The sequence below is a fragment of the Lepeophtheirus salmonis genome, chromosome 5 (genome assembly GCF_016086655.4).
Source record: "Lepeophtheirus salmonis chromosome 5, UVic_Lsal_1.4, whole genome shotgun sequence".
In the NCBI taxonomy this organism is placed as follows: domain Eukaryota; kingdom Metazoa; phylum Arthropoda; class Copepoda; order Siphonostomatoida; family Caligidae; genus Lepeophtheirus; species Lepeophtheirus salmonis.
Genome location: NC_052135.2, coordinates 4,679,606 through 4,701,844, shown reverse-complemented (window position 1 = coordinate 4,701,844; position 22,239 = coordinate 4,679,606). Strand labels below are relative to the sequence as shown.

Below are 22,239 nucleotides of genomic sequence, written 5' to 3'. Positions count from 1 at the left end.
TGTTTTTATCCCATCTACTTTTTCTTTAATTATTTGTGAATATATTTATTTATAGAATGTTCAAAACGAACACTTACTGAGAGACAAATAAAGGAATTGAAGGCCCAAGGCACCATCAACATTACCTCTCTAACCTCAGAGAATGAACTTTGGCCTTTTTTAGCGTATCTATTTAATGTAAAAAGGAAAACAAGTTGTGATGTTACAATTTTAAATCCCGAGTGGTTGATTACCTCGCATGGATGTATGGATGAGAGGTTTGTAACCATATTCATTTATTTCAAAAGAGGTTTTGTAATATTTTTTATAATAGATCAATGGATCCTTTGGAATGGGTAGCCTTTGCTGGCCCTTCTAATGGACAAACGGATCAATCAAAAACTCAAATTAATATAGTAAAGAGAATAGTTTCAAATCCCTCAGTACGATTCCAGAAAGGATATTATACTGACGATTTGGCTCTTATTGAACTAAATGATCCTTTGATCTTCAACGATCATGTTCAAGCCACTTGTTTGGAAAAGTTTTCTCTTGAAGATAACATTTGCTTTGTAGCAGGATGGGCAGATGTAAATAAGGAGGGTAAGTAAAGCAACAGCTCATTGATTAGTAATTATACTAATATTTGATTATTTTTTTACATACTACATTCATAGGTGTAAGCTTTATACAATACCTCGACAGAATACCACTTCCAATGATTTCACAAAAGGAATGTAATTCACAGTCACATTATAACAAATTACTAAATGGTAATTCTTTGTGTACTTCATCTAAACACCAAAACATCCTGTGTAGAGTAAGTTTAATAGCTTTCAAATATAGCCAAGGATGTGAAATATGCAATCTTCTTTCATTTTTAGATGGACAATGGAGCGCCACTTTTGTGCTACCAGGGTGATAGATGGAGACTTTGTGGTATTTTAAGTAGGGAAGGGAGTGCCTTCCGTCAACTCTTCCAGATATTTTCACATGTGTTGATTCATGGAAATCATGGATTAGTAATGTTATTGGAGAAAACGAATCATAATCGTAATAAATATTTATCCAATATGAAAAAAGACATTTGACATAATGACTTGCAAAAATGAAGATAACCCAAAAAAAATAATGACATCCTATGTCAAGGCTGTGATATGTTGTTATTTTTTTTTTTTTCATCGTCATCATCATCAATCAACCTATAGGTCTCATATTTATAGTTTCCTTCAGAAAATTCTGAGTTTGACTGCAAACAACTGCTCAGGGCATCCTGCTGGAATTTACGTAAAATATATAAAGATATATGTAGGTGTATATAAATACATAGACCTGAGCTTTTAATCTCCTTGAAATGATTTTTTTAAAAGAATTAAATCAATATAATCAAATTTGAATTCATTTATGCAAACAAACGTACCCACAACTATATACATACATAACTGTTAGTAAATATATTTAATATGAAACTAAAAATAATTTTAAATAATAAAATTTTTTAGTGCTTTTTTAAAGTGCAATTTCAATTCGTTCTTTTAATAATAAACATAGGCATTATTTTTATTATTACTATTGCTCTGTAATATTATTTAGATTCCTTTTTTTTTTGTATTTATATTGTAATTTCATGGCTTATTTATGTCTCAATTTGCCAAATTAAAAATATACTCAAATGTTGTCTATTTTATTTCCTAATTGGAGTTCCAAATCTTGATAACAGAAATGTTCACTCCTCTCTTTTTATTATATTCGCTTCAACGAAAAAATTTCCTTAAGCTCCTTTCATGGAACCTAGGAATATTTACTCATAGTGATGTGTCGGTCTGTATTTGGGACCAAAGACCATAGTTCAGTCCCACTTATCGGTCCTTCAAGAAGGAAATCTCAATGTCGTCATTGATGGGGTTTTTCCTTTTATTCGTTGTTCTATGATAAATTATATGACTAACTAAGAATAATATACATTCGTTATTATATTGCATTAAAATGAAAATATGAATATTTTTTCCTAAATATGTGCAATGCTCCTAATAAAAATTCAATATATCTTGTTTGGCTTCATAGACCATCGCCAATATATCGAATATTCCAAGGAACAACAATTAAAGACCGAAAGTGCAGGTCCTAGTCCAAATATATAAGGACCGACAGACGCAATTTATCTCTAAGATTGTTTTACTTAAAATATGTAACATCTTGGTTTGACTTAAAGGGATCAAAAGATGGAGTGGACAGACAAAAAATCAAAAGCAACAACATAAATAATAGAAAATTAAATAAGTTCCTTATCTATAGGGGCGAATAAAATATTTCTTGGAAACTTTTTCAAAGTCGGCAATCTAAACATACTGGTTTTTTTTTGGTTTTTTTTAAATATGCCATAACTTGTATTTAATTTTTCATGTGGGAATATCTAAATATAAAGTAATTACTTGTGTGTATGCGCATGTAGGTCGGAGAGTAATGAAGGATTACTCGTGAGGTGTAAGTCCTTACTGGATTTGGTAAATAATTGAAGTTTGACATTGGAATAATTCTAGCCTATTCCTTTATGTCCTTGGTATATATGGAGTATAATTTGTGTTTATTTCTTTCCTCTGACATGTATATGTAAGGTCGATAACTTTGGTAAAAATACAAAAGCGTGCGAGGAGAAGGGAAGAAGTACTTATGGTATCATTGATTAAATAATATACATCTTCTTCTATCAAGAAAGTTATCATTCTCGCCTTTATTATTCAATATAAATATAACATGATATGCTGATAGTCGATAGAGAACTGAATAAAATGCCTAATATAACGTTGCTGTCCGTCTGGATTTCTGAAAATGGAGGCCCAGGAATTTGGAAAATACTTACTGGAACAGAGAAATAGGCGGCTTCTCGGATTAATGGATATAAACGTGCCTTTTGTCCCCTGTTTAGAATTATACGCCACTTATATCCTCATCTCATAACAAGAGTATGGATATTCATCTGTAAAATCAAGTTAACGATGAATACATCAAGTCAGACTTTAACTTTGATCTCACAAAGATACTTATTGCATGTAATATAACATTATCCATTGTTAATCATCCTATGTTCAAAAAATCTAAGGAGAAATACACGGGTAAATTCTTCCCTTCCCGAGGAACCATCATTAAATTAATGGAGGATGTCGGTAATGATGTAATTTATAGAAATACCCCCATTGTAAATTGTGAAGTTAATATACTTTTCAGTATGTTTAGAGTCATCTACACCAAATTACGAAATAGAACTAAGAATTTTGTACCGTCTAACAGTAAGTATTCATCTTTTTTTTTAAATCTAACCATAAAATATGATTCTATTTTGGCTAAAAATATCAAGAATTATGATGTACAACTCATTAAATGGCAAAAACAAGTGCATAAATGATCACAACAACGGGAGTAGTAGCATTGGATAGTTCGCAACTAGTTCGTCTGACATTAGTTTCTTCACTTAAAGACTTGGGTAGGATCATTAGGTTTTCCAATATTACATAGTAAATAAATATTTCTTTTTTATCACTTAAGGATTAGTTATGGTTGACAAGCTCCAAGAAAAGGTGTTCAGAAAACTCATAAAAGGCAAAAGCAACTGCTGAAATGGTCACAACAACGGGGTAGTTACATTGGGTGTAGCATTATAAATAGTAATTTTGTGTATCCTTCATGACAATAGTGTGTTGTTACACAAGAATGAATAACGGGGGAAATCTTTTTTAAATAAGGAGTAATATTGCCGGACATTACTGCATATATAGCTTTTGCACTAAATTTTTACGATGGATTTAATTCCAACATTTATTTTATTAGTATATTTATTGTCTAATTTTATGATTTTGACATTAACTTTATTATTCATAATTATTTAGATCTCATCGATATCTATCCTGTGCACAATTGTATTGCAACTTCCACATTAGGAAAAAAGGGTGATGATATTTTTGATTAAACTCCAAGTCTAGCTTGCGTTTAACAACTTTAAGTTATGACGTATTTAACTGAATTCATGTCAGAAAAAGAAAATATTATTTGGATCAATCTATTATATCATTATTCTCTATTTATAATTTATTGTTATTATTAGTTATATGATTCTAATTGTTTAATTTAGTATATTTAACATAAATGTATAATGGTTTATTTTTTAGTATGCAGATTATATTTAATTTAAGCCTTCTTTTTTAAACTTGGAACTTCAAATATATTTTGAAATGCCCTACTATGTCGTTTCATTAGTTATTATTCTGAGAATGTGGTTCATAATTAATTACAATTTGATGGAGTGTGACGTTTTCAAATCTACTGTAAAAGATAAAAAACGTCAAAGTCAATTATACCTAGTATATCTTCATTAAACAGTTTGCTAATAAATACTTTCGTTATACCCTCAAAAATCATAATAAAGTAGGCAGCTGATAATTACAGCATTATTTTAAACAATGAAACCATAAGTCTTTCTTCCTCCCCTTCTCCTTGCATGCGTTTTTCTCTACAGAATTATCAACTTTATGTATACATCATGACAGCTAAGTTGCTCTTCTCCAAACATTCTTCTAATTGTCAAGATTACCACGCTCATTTTTGGTTCCTTTTATTTCTATATTGCCGTAAGGCGTTCCCAGGGGATGGGCTGTCTCCCTCCCCCTTAAACAAAGGAATTTTTCCTTTTACTGTAATTTTTTTTTGGTCAGGATAAAATAATTTATACAAAAAATAGGGGTTCTTTTTTCTTAAATAAGGTTATTAGAGCAAATTATACATAATAGCCAAAAATTGGATATTTTGTGAATAGCTATGGATTTATGATGATAATACCTATTCATAACATCATGTTCTAATATTAAGGATCTAGCTACGACAAATTTAGTATAATAATTAATAACTCAGGCTTTCTTGGCAATGTTGTTAATAACATTTTACATGTATACAGTAAACTTAGTTAAATCACACTATTTGAATTTATTAGGGCTATTTTATATTATTATATTTCACTTTTAAAATACTTACAAAATAGAATAAAGTTTTATAAAAATTTATATATATAATTCAAAATTCATAGCACAGCCACTTAAATAGTCCAGTAGCAGCAATTGATTTATATTTTCAATGAACAAAAAATACTAATCCAATAATTTAAAAAAACATGTTCAAGATATGATGTACTTCAATTTTACAAATTTGAACATTTAGTTTCAGCTTTTGATTATGGTTTTTAGTTTATTGATGCAAACAAATATATCCAATATTACTTGAATGAAGAACAAGTTGTACGATGCTCATTACTGTTATACATGTATGATAAAGTCGTTACTATAAATATCTTTGATTTTACAAACCCATTACAAAAACGTTTATTACTTTTAATTATACTTGGGTATACACCAAGTTGAAAAATAAACAAAATATGGATCAACATTAATTTCATCCTTTCTCCAAAATAAAATTAGTTTCAATTGAAATTTAAACGAAGAAGTGAAGCAATTCAATGTAGATATTGAGCTTAATATGTTACACAAATCATTTTTAAACTATTTAACTCGTTTTTTGCATCTTTGATAATAATGAAACTTAATCGGTTATGATTGAATTGTTTGATACGTGCAAGATCAAAGTCGACACCTTAAACATACTATAAATTAAAAAAAAGGCTTGTATTACTATTGATAATATGGATAACTTTAAAATATACAAATTAAATCTTCAATTAAGGCACTGTTGCAATCAATTGTCCATTCACATCTTAGGTTCCATCAATCCATTATCAAAAAAAGTTTTTTATCATTTACATATTCAATTTTGTTGGATGTGGTGATAGGATCAAATGTATTTTAAATATTCTATAATAAATCATAAATGATAATTAAAGGTAAATGGATAATAAAATATGCTTATAATAATTGTTATCATTTCATTGTATTCTTCTTTAATATAATTCATAACTTTTGAGAAAAATTAATTGAATAATAAATTATTTTTTTATAAGATTAATATTTTTCAACAATTTATCTTACAAAAAATAAAGCGAAAATTGGCTAGATTCGTAAGTGTTATCTTCCAAATAAATATAATATCCTTCCCAATTACTGGGCCGTGCAAAATTATTTACCAATGATGTAAATATACTTTTTAAGAGGTTTTATGGTAACCAATCTGATTGGTTTGTATTTTTACTGTTAAAATAAACAAAAATTCTTCTTGTGAGAGCGTAACAACTTCCACATGTTAGACCATGTCCAATCAGGAAACAAAGAGGATCGAAATTGCAGCCCTTCTCCGAGCGGGAGTGCCTCATAACAACATTAAGGAACAGGTTGGGGCCTCGTTGAAGACAATTTACAACGTTTCCAAGCGCTTGGAGGCTGGGGGTGATCTCAAGCATTCCCCTGGGGCTTGCAGGAAGCCCACTGTCTCAACAAGGCAACGTCGCCATCAACTGTTTCAAGGGCATTGCAAAGGGATGAAGGAAAGTCCCTGAGGCGTACTGAACGCCCTTTGCTAACTGAACGTCAGCGACAGGTCAGACTTGAGCGTGCCAACAAAATCTTGAATGATATCAAGAGCTCATCTGGACGCATCATCATTTTTTCAGATGAGAAAACTTTTACGGTCGATCCTGTTTTCAACAGGCAAAATGACCGTGTTGTGAGCTTTGGAGATGTGCAAGATAAGCACAGCTATTAGGCAACAACAAAGCACCCTGCTTTGGTGATGATGCTGGGTTTTGTGGCCTCCAACGGAAGGCCATGAAGCCGGTATGGTTCCCCACTGGCTACAGATTAACAGCGGAGGATTATGTGAAGATTCTGGCGTCCAAGGTCCTTCTGTGGATCAAATCCATAGTCGGCAACTCTCCCTTGGGTTTTTTCAACAAGATGGAGCACCCGCCCACGCTTCCAAGGAAGCTCAGGAATGGATCAAGGATAACATGAACTTTTTGCCCAAGGACTACTGGCCCCCTCAGAGCCCAGATCTGAACCCACTAGACTTCTCTGTCTAGGCGCACGTGGAGACCAAGGCCTGCAAAAAACGACACAAGAACATAAATGCCTTAAAGGCTATTGTCAACCAGGCCTGTGTCTCCATGGACGCCTATTACATCCAGCAAGTCTGTAGCAGCTTCAGACGTCGCCTGACCAGTGTCATGGAGTCAAATGGTGGCTACATTGATTAAATTTGATCACAAACTATTTTATTATTCTAACAATGTATTTATAAATTGTTTCTCAAGTCATTCGAAATGTCATTATTGTCCGCGATATGTTCTGAACAAAAATCGGTAAATAATTCTGCACGGCCCGGTAGAACAAAAAATAAATTATACATGTAGCAAAGTGAGCTAAATTGGGCTTAAAATATAGATGAAGGTGTTTGGGATTCGTAAATCCTTGGATGTGTAAATGATTTATCAAATTACTGATTGAATTTGTTCCAATAATGTAGCAACAATTAATATCATGTACATACAAAGCATATACTAGGTGTTCTAGTCTAAAGGAAGAGTTCATTGATATTCTTGTTGAATATACCATATAACTTTTGGGGGTAGCATTGACACTTATACACAAGCTTGTAGCTTCAACTAAACCACATCTTCAGAGGTCCAGAAAATTAGGTGAGAGTCCATTATGAAATTGAGTTATGTCATCTGAGATCCAATCATTTCAGCTATCCTCCTAAGATTGCAAATCTATTACAAAGTATTCTCAAGAACTTGACAAATACTTGAATCGACATAACAGGCTCACGCTAAATTATTTTCTTTTTTTCTCAAAATAACAGGATTTTGGTAGTGGTTAAATAGAGCCTGCGTAGTGTTAGACAATTACATATCAAAACCACTTGTATATTATTCCTTCAAAGGAGTTAAATTAAGTCCTTGGCTTGTACAAATCATAATGGGAAGCAATATTTCATTTAAAAATTACTTAACTTGATCATACTTATAGCTCATGAGTATCAAACACCATCATCAATCCAAGAAGCTCACAAAGTCATTGACCGTTGTCCATTGAATTAAGTATATTATCGTAAGAATGAATGTGACGTCACTTGACCATAGAGAATGATGATAGACTAATTATATTCAATTTCCTACCTCTGACGTAACAACTAATTTGTAATAGAAAGGTAAAGTTCAAAGCAACCACATAAAAGAAAAGGACACCGAAAAAATCCTTGCGGAAAAAAGCTCGCCCAAATAAATTTAGATAAAAAAATCGCTGTAATGTGTGGCAGGCGTTATAAGTGCATCACACATCATACGAGTATGTGAAACATAATTATGGAAACCCTTTTAAAGTTTAGCATACACTAGAGTAGGTTCGTCCGTGACATTGGGAAATTAAAATTAATTCTGAACTCACTGGAGGTTGGTTTTTTTCTTTGTACACTTTTTTTCAAAGGAAATTATTATAATTTATTTGAAAATATAGTTTTTTTTTACAATATTTGAGTTATTTTATTTTTAGGTTTTTATAATCCTGATAAACATAAAGTAAGATAACTGGTTAGTTGCTAATATTATAGTCAATAGTGTAAAATACATATACCTATACATCATTGATAGCCACAGAGTCGGATTGAACATTTGCGTATGTTGCCATTAAGAAAAAACACCAAAGTAACACTGAGTTTTCACAATATTTGAGTTATTTATCCATGATAAACATAAAGTAAGATAACTGGTTAGTTGCTAATATTATAGTCAATAGTGTAAAATACATATACCTATACATCATTGATAGCCACGGTGTCGGATTGAATATTTGCATATGTTTGTGAAAGAAGAGTGTAACACTGAGGATTTGTTGGGGGAGTTATATGGATAATTCCTCGTAGCACTCAAGTTCGATTTAAGGATGTACGACAGAGTAATTCTTGACTATGTTCTTCCAATATAAAGAGTGGGATTTGTATTTAGTTACTTTATAACCTTCTGAGAATTCCTCACAGCTAATCTAATAAGCTGTTTTCCTCCCAAACATTATTCAAATGGTCAGCGATAGTGTTGTGTCAGTCCTTATTTGTTTGGTCCAGCGCAGTCCAGTTCTTAGGGCCGATCCTTCGGACTGATAGTACTAAAACGGATTAAAAAAAAGAAGAAATAAAGAAGAGTGACATCATCAAGGATCGAACTTTATAAATTTTAAGGACTGATATGTAGGACTAAACTGTACCACACAGAGACTAAACTGGAGGGGATTGTAGTTTTCAGTCCTAAATAATGACTGACACAACACTAGCCGTGGATACTATGTTAATATTCTTTTTTATTTATTTTTACATACAGGCAGCACATTTATTATGCATAAATAGAAAGGGACACCCACCCCCTGTACTTTTACTCCTCAGTCATTTTTACCTGGCTGTATAAGCTTGGGAGACGATGAATGTTGGGGACACCCAAAAACTGCAACTACTGGCGAAAACATCACCCAAGCTTAACAAATGGGGAAAGAAAGACTACCAAATTAAAGTGAGTGCTAGCAGAGATTATGAACATGCCAAAAGAACGTGTTTGTCACATATTGATTCAACATTTGGGCATGAGAAAGCTTTCCGCGCATTGGGTGTCGAGTGTAATTACATTAGACCAAAAACGTGTTCAAATGAACATTTCCAACGCTCTGATGGAACATTATAGGCAAAACAAAGCCGAGTTTGGCAATCACCTTCGTGATCAATTTTTTTTGCAGAGAATAACGCTGAGTACTATTTGGACGGGATACAGCGATTGAAACATCGCTGAGAGAAGTTTGAAGAGTTACAAGGAAACTATATTGAAAAATAAATGAAAAATTCAGAAAAAATATGTAGCATCTTTTTTGAATTCGGAATCTTTTCAGACCACAACCGTATAAACAAATATTTAAAAAATATATTATAATTATTTTTATAATAGACATATAAAATACCTTCTTTCTAATCGCAAGGAATATCACGGTTCCATATTTCAAGGAACGCTTCATTCCTAAGAAAGGAATAAAATGCTAGTTGGATTACTTTATCGAATTTTTTATTTCAAGCAGATCCTCCCATTTTTTAATTGAATTACATACGTCTTTACTCTAATATTTATTAATTGAAAAAATCAGTCTAAGTATCTATTATAAGTGAAAAATGTTTTAATTTTTGTACTAAAACTTAAATGAGTTCATGTATATTAACCCTTTGCTAGTGAACTGAGATTTAATGTACCCCAAATTTTATATAGTTGTTTCAAATCTCTCTATAATTGATTTAATCGCCCGAACGAGAAGGTATGCTCTCGAAACATTCTTAATTATAAATACAAATTTTGGGGTTGTAATCAAGGTTTGATTTTTTTTTTTTTTTAAGTCGTTCTTTTGCTTTTCTAATTTCTCTCTTTTCAATAGAAGGTATGCGCCTTGACCTCCTCTGGTTATCCCCCAAGCCAACGGTCGTTCCGACTGTTGTAGACCTGGTCCACGATGAAAATCTTCTTGTCAGAGAATATTTTTATTGTGGATCTATTTGCCTTGATCCACGTACGAACTTTCTTGCATATCTGCTGTTTCCTTTCCTTCAGAGTGTTTGTCAACAGGTGACGTGGGGTCCTTGTGTTAGAGGACAACCCCAAGGCATCCTTCACAGTCCTCCAGATTGTCCCCTCGTCCACATCAAACTCGTTAGAGAGGCCATTCATGGATTTTGTGGGGTCTTCCTTGATCTTCTTTTTCAGTTCCCCAGAATCTCAGAATCCATTGTCTAATTGTGTCCCCCACTTCCTACTTTCATTGAGATGTCTTTTTCACCTTAGCCACAATGAAAATGAGGCTCTTGGAGCACTTCACAATGTCCATAATCTCTACCACCTTAATTTTACATCCAGAAGGTCTGAGATCCTCTACATTTTTGCTTCTTGCTCTCTCATGATGAAAAATTTGAGAAATGTTCATTTTTGTTTACTTATACAGAAAGGATAGGAGATTCGGAATATGCAGGAAAAAATCACAAAACCTCTTTTAAAACCGTTATGCTTTCAACCCCTTCAATTGAAAATAGGGGTAGAAATTTGGTCTCAAAAAGGGTTGTGAAAATAGCAGTTTTTTTGGATTTCTACGAGAACAAACAAGTTGGATTTTGTTGGCTACAAATTACCACTTAAATCAAAATTTGTACTTTATAATGAATCAAGCGTTTCTAGGAGTACCTTTTGGTATCTTCAATAAAATTGAAAAATTGAAAAAGGAAAAGAACTTTTTTTGATTACCACTACAAAAGTATTTATTGAAAAAGCATACCTACACGTTCGGGCAATTAAATCAATTATAGAGAGATTTGAAACAACTATATCAAATTTGGGGTACAGGAAATATCAGTTCACTAAGAAAGGGTTAATATACATGAAGTCAATTGCTAAAGTTCGGTAAATCAAATAATCAGAAGCAGTAAATAATCAACAGAATTCTACGTAATAATCCTCTCAGTATGTATTTAAACAAAATTTATGAGTAATAAATTTATTGTCTTTTTTAATCACAAATAAAAAGTGTATTATAATAATATTGGTAAATTATACCCTGTTCAACTCCATGTCAATAAACTAACCTAACTTGCCTATAGTGAATATCGCCAAGATGAGTTCGAATCATGATACCTCTAACATAAGACGTCACCGGATCCTATATAAGTCCATTAAATAAATGTATATCATAAAAATCATCTTGGAAATAAAAGTAAGTTTACTGCCTAAATTATTTTTTTAATAAATTCGACCCATATTACTATTACTAATACAACAAAATATATTGCTATGGAGTTTTTCACTTATGAACACGTGTTGTTTAAAATTTAACGTTGTGTCAATATTAAAAACAAAGAACTTATCATTATATTTTGTATATTCAATACTAACCTGAATCTAGTGAACTGGACGGACTATCCATTGTTCTAAGCTGAGTGAGTTGATGGACTGCAGTCTGGACCGATAAAAATTAGAAAACTAAACATTTTAGGTCATACACCTTTTTAAAAATAATATTATAAGAATATTTATTTGGTTGCTATTTCCAGATATTCCTATGTCTCTGCAGGCCATTTATATCATTTTAAAAGTTTTTCTTTTTTGTGGTCTACGTCTTCAGCTTGCAGACTGATGCAGAACTGAGTCACGTAACAAGATTTTTTTTGTTCATTTTTTGGACAGTTCACGTAATCGACCCAGACTGCAAATGGACCGACCCAATTCTATCAGAATCATAGAATTTTAAATGGATGGAATTCTATAGACAACAAATACGACGTACTTTTTGGGACATATAAATATCCTCTTCTTTAATGCTTTTTATTATTTTACTCTACCTATTATGAATGTGCCTATGCCTATTTGTTTCTCATTTTTATTCGTTTGATTTCTTACAACAGACTTTTGAAAAAAAATCGATATGAATTTGAATACTAAGTTCTTTTAACACTATATTTTTTCACTCTGAATAAGCTAAATAACAACAATGAAAAATAAATATATGTGGATTTTCTTAAATATGTAAGAAAAATAGTGACATTTAAAAAATTAAAAAATAAGAACATAAGTATAAAAATAATATTATATTCTTGATAAACTCAAACCTATTTAGGGATAATACATTATTTATTCATCGAGTATGAAATGTTACGCAGCAATTCCTCTCTCCTACAAGACACTGATTTTTACATTTGCTAATTTGCCATTTACTTTCCATAGAACATTACAGCATTTTAAATTACTGCTGATTATAAAGTGGTTCTGGGAAGTAGGAGATTTGGTCCAACCAAATAAGGACATCCGGTATAAACTTCATCCCATCACCAAAACGCTTCTCCTTTGCCGAAAATTGACTTTGTGAATTGTTTCCCATCTCTCCTATATATAGTTTTGCCAACGAAAAGAAGTAAGATATGTGAGTAATAATGTTTGTTTGAAGGAAGTATGCTGCAATCTATTCTGAAGAGGATCCAACAGTTCACATTTGTAACATCTATCAAATGAAATGCGATCTTATGGTACTATTTTTACTACGAATATGGATCACATATAGAACAACTAACGAGTTCATCAAATCTATTCGTCCCATAACAGAATGATAAGTTTTGATGATAGATGGCATGGAATTCTCCAATAGGCTTATCTGTATTAACAGACATACACACATCTAATATAATATAATATATATTAAGTCTTGATATGTTTTTATGTCCGTCCACTAATAAAAACACATAAGCAGGGCATTTATTTCACAAACAGAGACAGATACAGCCCATATACATTAGTAAAATAAAAGTTGTTCATAATTCTGAGTTACGTACCTAAGGCAATGTTTCATTTTGGTCGGACCAGATTATGACCTGTGGAAAGAAAGTTTTTTTTTTCGCAAGTAAGTTGATTTTTTCATAAAACAAGATCGATTCCCCGTTTCTCAAAGTTTTATTTAAGGTATGGGTTGAAGATTTGAAAATGCACAAAAAACCAAAAAAAAAAATAGGGAGAACGTATGTACATAAATTAAATATGAATTAAAATTTTAAGTTAAATTATTTTCTTTTTATGTTAGAATAATTCCAATATGAAACAAACATTAGTGCTTCTTACAAGAAAGAGAGTATTAACTTTACAGTAATCAAATAAACGAAAATAATAATATCCACTAGTATGTTAAATAATGAAAATGAACGTGGCCACTCTGACAATTTGAAGATTCTTTTCTCGAAGAAAGCAGCTTAGCTGTTATGACATTTAATTAAATTTGTGTCAAGCAGCTATGCCCGCCCTCTGTACCAACCTATGACATAGGCAGGAATGATTCATAACTCCATCAATCAAGAGCATAAAAATTAGTAGTTACACTTAGTACATATATGTACTCTACTCATGAATGAAATCATTTTATGAAGAGCTTTGAAAAACAAAACAAAAAAACATATATTCTGTTAGCAACTACGAAAAACAGAGCACTCTTCCATTATAGTAATATTTTCATGAATAGCAATTATTAAGGCTGGACCGTGCAAACGGGCGTGCACGAGGAGAGGGACAGAGTAAGACATATGGTACTATTAATTAAAGTTCATTTTCAAAAATCAGCTGCCTAGTATATGATGATTTTGGAGGATAGAGTATTAAGTGTTTTTGCTTTTGCAATGAGAATCTTCTATATTTCTTCTAATATTATCCACCGGCATGTTTTAAAATAATACTACAATGTTAATCTTCAATTCTTCTCTGTGTCCAACAAGGACTTACACTTATAAGTTACTGTAACAAATCATTTGTGTTATTTTACGTGTTTCATGCACTAGTGATAATATTATACTTATAAATAGAGATAAAATCTGTGTAAGAGTTCGAGGAGAAGGCAGGAGTGAGACATATTAATGAATTAAGACCTTTGTTAATATCAGCTGCCTGTTATATGATTTAGGGAGGGGAAAATCAATTAATGCTGTAAACTTTATATTCATAAAATAACATTAATAAAGGAAAATATTAAAATTATATTTGGAATAATTGATATAAAAAGGCATGATAAAATAAAAGATTTCAAAGATAGGCAATAGTGCTTATATTAGAAGTAGAAGTTAACAACACGACAACCTAATAAATATTGAACAAATGAAAAGAAAGATTATGCGTATCAACTATTTTTCCTTTTCTAATCTCTATGCTTAGTTTTTTCTTCACAATGATTCCTTTTTTAATTATAACGTACGTCTCCTATTTACAATATAAAAGTTTTGGATAAAATTATTTAAAAATTGAATATTAATTTGGCCTGAGTCTAGGAACCAAGGACTTAGATCAAAGTTTAGAGACAGAAAAAAATCAGCAGGTGCAGTCCCATTTCCATGTTTTATTCTTGTGACGTTATATTTTACTGATGGAATTGTGTATATTTTTTGGAGCTTGGAAACTTGTATACTTTTGTTTAGTTGATATATCTGTATTGCACCGGCTAAGATGTCCAAATGGAGGAAGCAATTTCACCAATAGAGTCTCTGTTACATGAAACTCTCTACTTTACTGAGATAAAATTGACTATGGGAGAACCAACCAATGACTTTGTAACCCATGTACAGAGTCAGACACGGTTCTGAAAGCTCCAATGTTCGTCCTGTAGTTCTCCTTATGAATATAGCGTAGTCATGGGAACTAGCATCAAGAATACGACCTCTACTAAACTACGACAGACCACTTTTGAAAAGAAGTTTGCCAAACTCAAAGAAGTACACCAGATAGGTCGTGCCATGGAATCAGCAGAAGCTCACTCTCGAGAAATGGTAAACGAAAAATCTGTCATGGTTTCTGAATATAGGGGACCCAAAGGCACTCTTTACACCAAAGGTAATTCCCGTCTGAGAATGCACCCTTCCCGTGGTACAAAACCTCAGAAAAAGAGTATCAAATACAAATTTTGCGCCACAATACACTTCTTTGTTCTCATTGTCGTAATATTGGTAAAATCTACTTCAAATGCAATGGTGCTGACCATTTTGCATCTCTTGCTACAGATATGGTCCAAACAACCTGATGGAAGGTGAACTCTTAAGAACTCTTCTCCTAATTCTTCCAGAAGAGCTTTTCTCAAGGCCTTCATATTGAACAAACCTGTTACATTCCTACTCGACTTAGGGACTAATATAAATATTATCCCTCGTCAACTTGAAAAAACTGATACTATTTCTGGTAACAGTAGTCACGTTACTGTTTTCAGTGGTAACAAAATTCCTACAGAAGGATCAATACGCCTTCCTCTCTTCCTTGACAACTCAAGGAAAGGCTCCTTTGATTTCCTTGTAACGAAGGTAGATCAACCATTCTTAGGATCTCAAGCCTGCTTAGACATTGATCTTGTTTATCTTCACAAACCATCTTTACTTTGTAGTTATGTACACTCAATGGAGTAGGATTTTAAATATCTCACTGCAAAATACCAATGAATATATTAAACCACAGGTAACTACACTGCTAACCACGCATGGGTAGCTATTCATATTAAAAAAGGATCTCCACCACGCTATCTCCAAGCCGGTCCTGTTTCTCTTGCACTTCGAGATAAAGTTATTGATTACTCAACGACATAGTACATCAAAGGTTGATCATTTAGATTGGGTTTCACCTATTGTAACTGTCCTTAAGCCGGGCGGGATGGTTTGCATCTACAAGGTCTATACTCAAACGATATCTCCAGTAATGAATACGCTCCTTTACTTTCTCTCATATCCTGAAGAACTGTTCTCAGTGCTAGTAAGCTCACGTTTCTTCTCTAAACTTGACTTTTGACACTTTTATGAACAGTATTAACTAGAGGAGTCATATGAATAAATTTTGACGATCAATATCCCTCTGGGTCTACAGAAGTGTAATGACTACCTTTTGGTCTATCTTCAGCTCCCGGCCATTGTTGAAGCCGCAAATATGAAATTGTTCGAAGATATCTCCAATGTAAAAGTCTACATCGATGACCTCCTTTTTTATTCTTATTCGATGTCGGATCAACTATTTAATCTGGAACAAGTCTATAACAGTATCAAGTCTTCAGGAGCTTGCTTGAAAAAAAAGTAAATGTGCATTTGCAAGCCATCGGTTAACATATCTTGGTCCCCAGTTTCTGAAAATGGAAATACACCTGATCCTCAATTAGTTCGTCCAGTGCTGAAAAGTCCTACTCCTGAATCTACTGCTCGAGTAAAGTCATTCTTGGGAATTATTTTCAATTTTATGGAAACTTCGTGGAGAACTTATCCTCAATAGCTTATGCATTACACGAGTTAACAAAGTCAAGTGGGATTTTGTGCAGTCCAACGAGGGCGAATAAAGTTTCTCAGCAATCAAGAGAATTTTATCCAAGACTCCCGTTATTACCTACTGCGATATAGCGTTGCCATTTTTCCTCTCTACTGACGTGTCACTTTGCCAAAACTTCGAGACGTCCTTTCCCATCTCATTAATTGCTTGGATCGTCCCATTGCCTTTGCATCTCGGAAACTCTCCGCAGCAGAAAAAAAACTACTCCTAAATCGATAGAGAAGCAACTGCTATTACTTTTGGACTAAATTGTTTCGAACGTTATCTACTGGGTAGATCATTCTCAATTACAATAGACCATAAACAACTCTAATACATCTGGAATCCACAGAAAGAACTCCCCACTGTTATCACAGCTTGGTTATCCTGTTTTTTTTACATATTTCTGTGTTCAACTTTATGATTGTGCATGTGAAAGACTATATGCATCTTCATGCAGATGCTATCTCGTGAGGTCCACTAGAAAGTCCTGTTCTTGACGAAGACACAACCAACAAACTTATATAGCTTTATATCTCTTCCTCCAAGAGTAATGGAACATAGTTGTATGAGGTCATGTCAGGAGATGACCATCTCCGCCTTATTTTGAGGCTGTAAGAACAAACGACTGGTCGAAAGTTGATGACAATGTGTTCATGAACAAACATAATGTATTTTCCTGAAAAATGGTCTTCTGTTTAGGGAATATGTCTAGTCGTCCCTTTCTCCCTACACAAAAGAAATCTAGACAAACTTCATTTATCTCACCGTGGGATAGTTAAAATGAAATCAATCGCTCACAAATTTTGTCAACGCCTTCAATATATGTAAGGCAAATACTCCTTCTCCACCAACAAAATATGTACCTTTCTCTCCTGCCTATCCTTGTCAACTTAGTCACGTGGATTTCTTATAATTCAAAGAGAAGGCCTTCCTAATTCTTAAAGTTAAATGTACTTATTAGCAGAATAGACAATCAAGCACTTGTTTTCCAATGACAAAAGAGGCACACAAGTAATAAAGAAATCATGAAAGATGGAATTGTGATTGAGATAAGTTATATCTCCATTATATACATCAAGGATATATGATAAAGGCTTTACTATTAATATAAAAATAAAATCATGAAATTATTAGTGGCATTATACATATATAAAGTTAAATGTACTTATTAGCAGAATGGAATATGCATTGGAAATTGAGAAAAAATTATCGAAAAAGCAGTGTAGACTATTATCTTTAAGAAGTTTGTAATAATCTTCCACTTGTTTTCCAATGACAAAAGAGGCACACAAGTAATAAAGAAATCAAGGACCCAGTTTATATAATTATCCATATAGATTATACATCACAAACTCCACCTTATAAATGGAATTGTGATTGAGATCAGAAGACTTATATCTGCGTTATATACATCAAGGATACTGAAGGACTCTTATCAATAAAATATTTTTCTTAGAGTAAGGGAAGGAAGAAAAGGACTTCAGAACCAAAGGAAGTAGCAGTGGATGGATGATGAGAACTGTTTATGTTCTCATCACTTAGGCTTTCAGTTGACATTTTTTTTTTTAGTCACTATCACAGACCTTCCAAGAGAAGGGGCATCAGCACAATGAACGACCCTTCCATTAAAGAAAATGAGATCCACCGGGGGAGGCACCCGAGACGAGATCTTTTTTTGAGCAGAACATGAAATTTGGTCAGAAGACTTACTTCTATAGTACTGGAAAGTATTCTGTACGAACTCCAAGGGAAAATTTTTGGGAACATAGTATTTAATTTTTATTAGCTCTTCCTTTCAGGGTACTTTATTGCCCTTCTCTCTAAGAAAAGAGTCTCATATCAAAGTTTGACTGGATTTTCTAAGATCCGACGTACACTGTAAATATAATTGAAGACTTATTAGCAATGCAGATCTTAGAACTGGTACAAAACTCCCAAAAGTTAATTTTTATTTTTTAAAGGCCATTTTGTTTATTACTTCATCTGAATTTTCTGTTGGGCCTGTAAAAGCGACTTTGCCCGTCTGGACCTTCATATCACAGAGAACACCTCTGGTAGGAATTTACCAACAAAGCAACTTCTTTAAAGAGCAGAAGATATTAACCCCTCCCCCCCTTTCGATGGTTTGTGCATCATTTCCGAGTAAGTGGTCAACTTTTCCATCTGCTCATTTTTATACTTGTTAGTTATGAGAACCCCATTAAATCGTGTTCCCAAATTTCTATGGAACATTAAAAGACATGACGGAAAGACCGCCATATTTCAGAGGATTATAAATTCTCTTCGCTGATACATTTTATACATTCATAATTTGTTATTAATTTTTTATATTGTGTAAGTTATGAACTCAATGGGTGTGGCACTAAATAATGAATCTCAAAAAAGTAACTAATAGTTGGTAACAAGAAAAATACAGAAGTCAGTTGTGAGTAAATAAAAAAACTCGATGTACATAGTGGCTTTTCGGAAGAGATACGGGCAACACCAAAATTGCATTTCAGTAGAGGGCAGAGATGCTGCTAAATAGATAAACAGTTTTAAAGGAACTTGGGATATTTTGATTATTATTAACCCTAATTTCCACACTCTACAGAGGTTTAATTAAAATATCTATATAATAGAAATCGTAGAGCATTACACAAAGAATAGTAAATTAACATCAACTTAATTTTACTTTCAACAATCATATGTTGCTTTTTTGTAATTGTCTCACACATACAAATATGAAATATATATTCACATATGAATTGACCTCTTCCAATGCGTATAATACATCATTCTTGTCAACACAGTTGCATACAGATCCTTATATGTCCATATAAAATATTTATTCCAAGTCAAGTTATCATGCTTTTGAGTCCAATTCCTCATGCTACAAAATGTATACCAGTCATAATACCTCTAAACTAAGACCTCGCCGGATCCGATATAAGTCCATTAAAATCAATATATATATTTCTTAAATCATTTGTGACGTCATTTCTTTGAAGGTACACTCACTGTAAGCTGGAGTATATTACTCAAACTTTTGTGCACCTAGTCGCCTCTATGTATTTTTTTCTCAAGATATGTTTCTTAAATAATAAAAAATCCAAATATAAATCAATTTTTTCTGATTAAAGCATTAATAGTATTGGAACTATGATCTTATATATTTAAACAATGCAAATGAGTTTACTGCGTAACATATAACATTTATTATTTAGTAAATATATTTTTAAACCCATATTACTACTACTAATATAACCAAATATATTGCTATGGAGTTTTTCACTTATGAACACGTGTTGTTTAAAATTTAACGTTGTATCAATATTAAAAAAATGAACTCATTATTAATTTTGGAATATTCAATAATAACCTTAATCTAGTGACCAACTATCCATTGTTTTAAACTGAGTGAGTCGATGGAATGCTGTCTGGACCGATAAAAGTTAAAAAAAGAAAACATTCTATAAATTGTGTTATTTAACAAAACCTCTCTATGCAGATCTTCAGAGAAGCATTGATCTATATAACACACAAGTAGTTCCCTTAGTTATATACAAAGCCACTGCTTTGCCTCAATGTGCTATGAGGGTGAAGAGGAACATAGGTTGCTTAAAAAGTTATTTCACCATTCCTATTTGACCCCCATAAAGGCCCAAAATCATTCATTGGAGGCAGAATTACAGTTCTAGAGAATATAATTACAAAAATATATATCAAGAATTTTATCGATACGTCCCGGAAACAGGACGTTGAATGAAGGAGACAGGTTTCATCTAGCGAGTTCTACCATAGATTCATGATTGGACTGACCTCACTAACGAGAAAATTATTGCTCACTCACGGTATGGGATGCAGCTAATCTCATTTTTTGGTCAGCCATTCCTCTATTCAATGGGAATTCTATTCTTGATTTAATCCTAGTAAAGATTAAGAAGCTTGTCTTCTCTAGGAATCGTAGCATTAAAAAAAAATAAAAAATGTTTTAACCTTTCATCATTGCATTAGGGCCAATTTTAGCATTAGTCTGGATAAAGATAAATGCAAGGGGGCTTATCATTTTTTCACTTTTTTCAATTTTATTTTGTTACATGAAAATTAAAATATCTGATAAATGAAGGAAAAACTTATATTTTGACTTATTAATTATATAAAATAATAATAAATGGCACACTTATTTTATTTAATGGTAATGTAATAAGAAGGAAGATGCATTTATAAATAGACACACATAATAACTTTACTCGTTTAAAAGTCATGCTTGAATTTAAAAAGAAAATATCTTTCTTTGTTATTTATCTATTGAATGTAGATGTATGATATATAAGGTGCAATGAAATTTATCCACTCTTCGTATTTTCCAACGTCCATATAAAACAATTTTCTATCGAAATTAGAGGAAAAAGTAGATATTCCAACCAGTTTACATTCATTTTCTTGACAAAGTGTCAAAGGTGCACCAATTAGACCACCTTGACTAATATCATTCCAATGTGTGCATAATATTCTCGTGGGTATATCTTGACGACATTTTGTCTTTTGTACAACTGAATAACCAAGATTAGAATCATCTGTATAAAATATACCGCGTCCTGAGACTGAAAAGTGACAAAAAAAGATCAATGTAAATCCAAATTAGGACTAAATCTATTCTTATTACCTGTCATATTTTCATCCTTTTGTAACTCATAATTTGGGGATATAATTTGGATTGGAGCTACATTCTCATTAAAAGTGAATAAAGTTTTTGAGCGTACTATAGCAAGATCATTTTCAGAGGTAACACTATTAAAGTTAGGATGAAACGTAATGTTATGTACATTATATACATGAGATTCTGTTTCATTTTCGGAATGAATGGTTCCAAGTAAAATAATGTACTATCTCAAGGAAGAGGATTGTTTTCAAATTAAATATATATAGGCAAAATAAAATAAATTTACTTACATTAGGATCACTCGGATGATAATCAATACAAGATTTTGTAACTAAGAGATGTCGTTGGGTGATTATGGCACCATTACAGAATACCTGTATATGGAAATCAACGGTTTTTTTAACTAGAAAACCGTTCCAGGGATATTGTCCAAGTTCAGCAAGAGCTTTCTTCCCAGGTACTTTTTGTCCACAGGACTCCGTTGAATTATATGTATTCGCAAATGGGAATTTGATGAACAGTGCAAGTGCAAAAACAAGAAGGATTCGAACAGAACTCATTTCCAACATTGAATCAGTATTTTAAAATTCATCATATTTTTTTAATATTCAATACTAACCTGAATCTAGTGTTAGATTAGTCTGAACTGAATGAACCGGACTGACTAACCATCGGTGTAATATGAGTGAGAGTGGAAAAACGATGGACGTTGCATCTTTTTTAAAAAATTAACATTTGAATTATTATTTTGTTGTTATTTTCAAATAGAACAACAAAGATGTTTGACGTTACGTCTTCATCTTTTTTAAATAAT

At 32.3% G+C, this 22,239-nt stretch overlaps 1 protein-coding gene and 3 long non-coding RNA genes across 4 annotated transcripts; 1 reads left to right on the top strand and 3 right to left on the bottom strand.

Annotated features, from left to right (window-relative positions):
* The first annotated feature begins 294 nt into the window (after positions 1–294).
* On the top strand, positions 295–1,652 carry LOC121118529 (transmembrane protease serine 5). Its single transcript, XM_071888129.1, has 3 exons — positions 295–582; positions 657–799; positions 864–1,652. The coding sequence occupies exons 1-3, from the start codon at positions 318–320 to the stop codon at positions 1,068–1,070; spliced, it is 615 nt and encodes a 204-aa protein (XP_071744230.1). The 5' UTR covers positions 295–317; the 3' UTR covers positions 1,071–1,652.
* A 4,238-nt stretch (positions 1,653–5,890) lies between these two features.
* Positions 5,891–8,328, bottom strand: LOC139905293 (uncharacterized). The gene is made up of 2 exons (XR_011779930.1): positions 7,740–8,328; positions 5,891–7,667 (listed from the first exon to the last, which is right to left on the bottom strand). It is a non-coding gene; the product is annotated as an uncharacterized lncRNA (long non-coding RNA).
* Positions 8,329–12,406: 4,078 nt separating this feature from the next.
* On the bottom strand, positions 12,407–14,308 carry LOC121118907 (uncharacterized). The gene is made up of 2 exons (XR_005864608.2): positions 13,303–14,308; positions 12,407–13,148 (listed from the first exon to the last, which is right to left on the bottom strand). It is a non-coding gene; the product is annotated as an uncharacterized lncRNA (long non-coding RNA).
* Positions 14,309–20,883: 6,575 nt separating this feature from the next.
* Positions 20,884–22,000, bottom strand: LOC121117515 (uncharacterized). The gene is made up of 2 exons (XR_005864193.2): positions 21,429–22,000; positions 20,884–21,366 (listed from the first exon to the last, which is right to left on the bottom strand). It is a non-coding gene; the product is annotated as an uncharacterized lncRNA (long non-coding RNA).
* Between the last annotated feature and the right edge of the window lie 239 nt (positions 22,001–22,239).

Coding starts and splice junctions, on each gene's coding strand:
- LOC121118529 (XM_071888129.1), top strand. CDS start 318: ATGGATCCTTTGGAATGGGTAGCCTTTGCTGGCCCTTCTAATGGACAA. Junction 583..656: donor GGCAGATGTAAATAAGGAGG/GTAAGTAAAGCA, acceptor CTACATTCATAG/GTGTAAGCTTTATACAATAC. Junction 800..863: donor ACCAAAACATCCTGTGTAGA/GTAAGTTTAATA, acceptor TTTCATTTTTAG/ATGGACAATGGAGCGCCACT.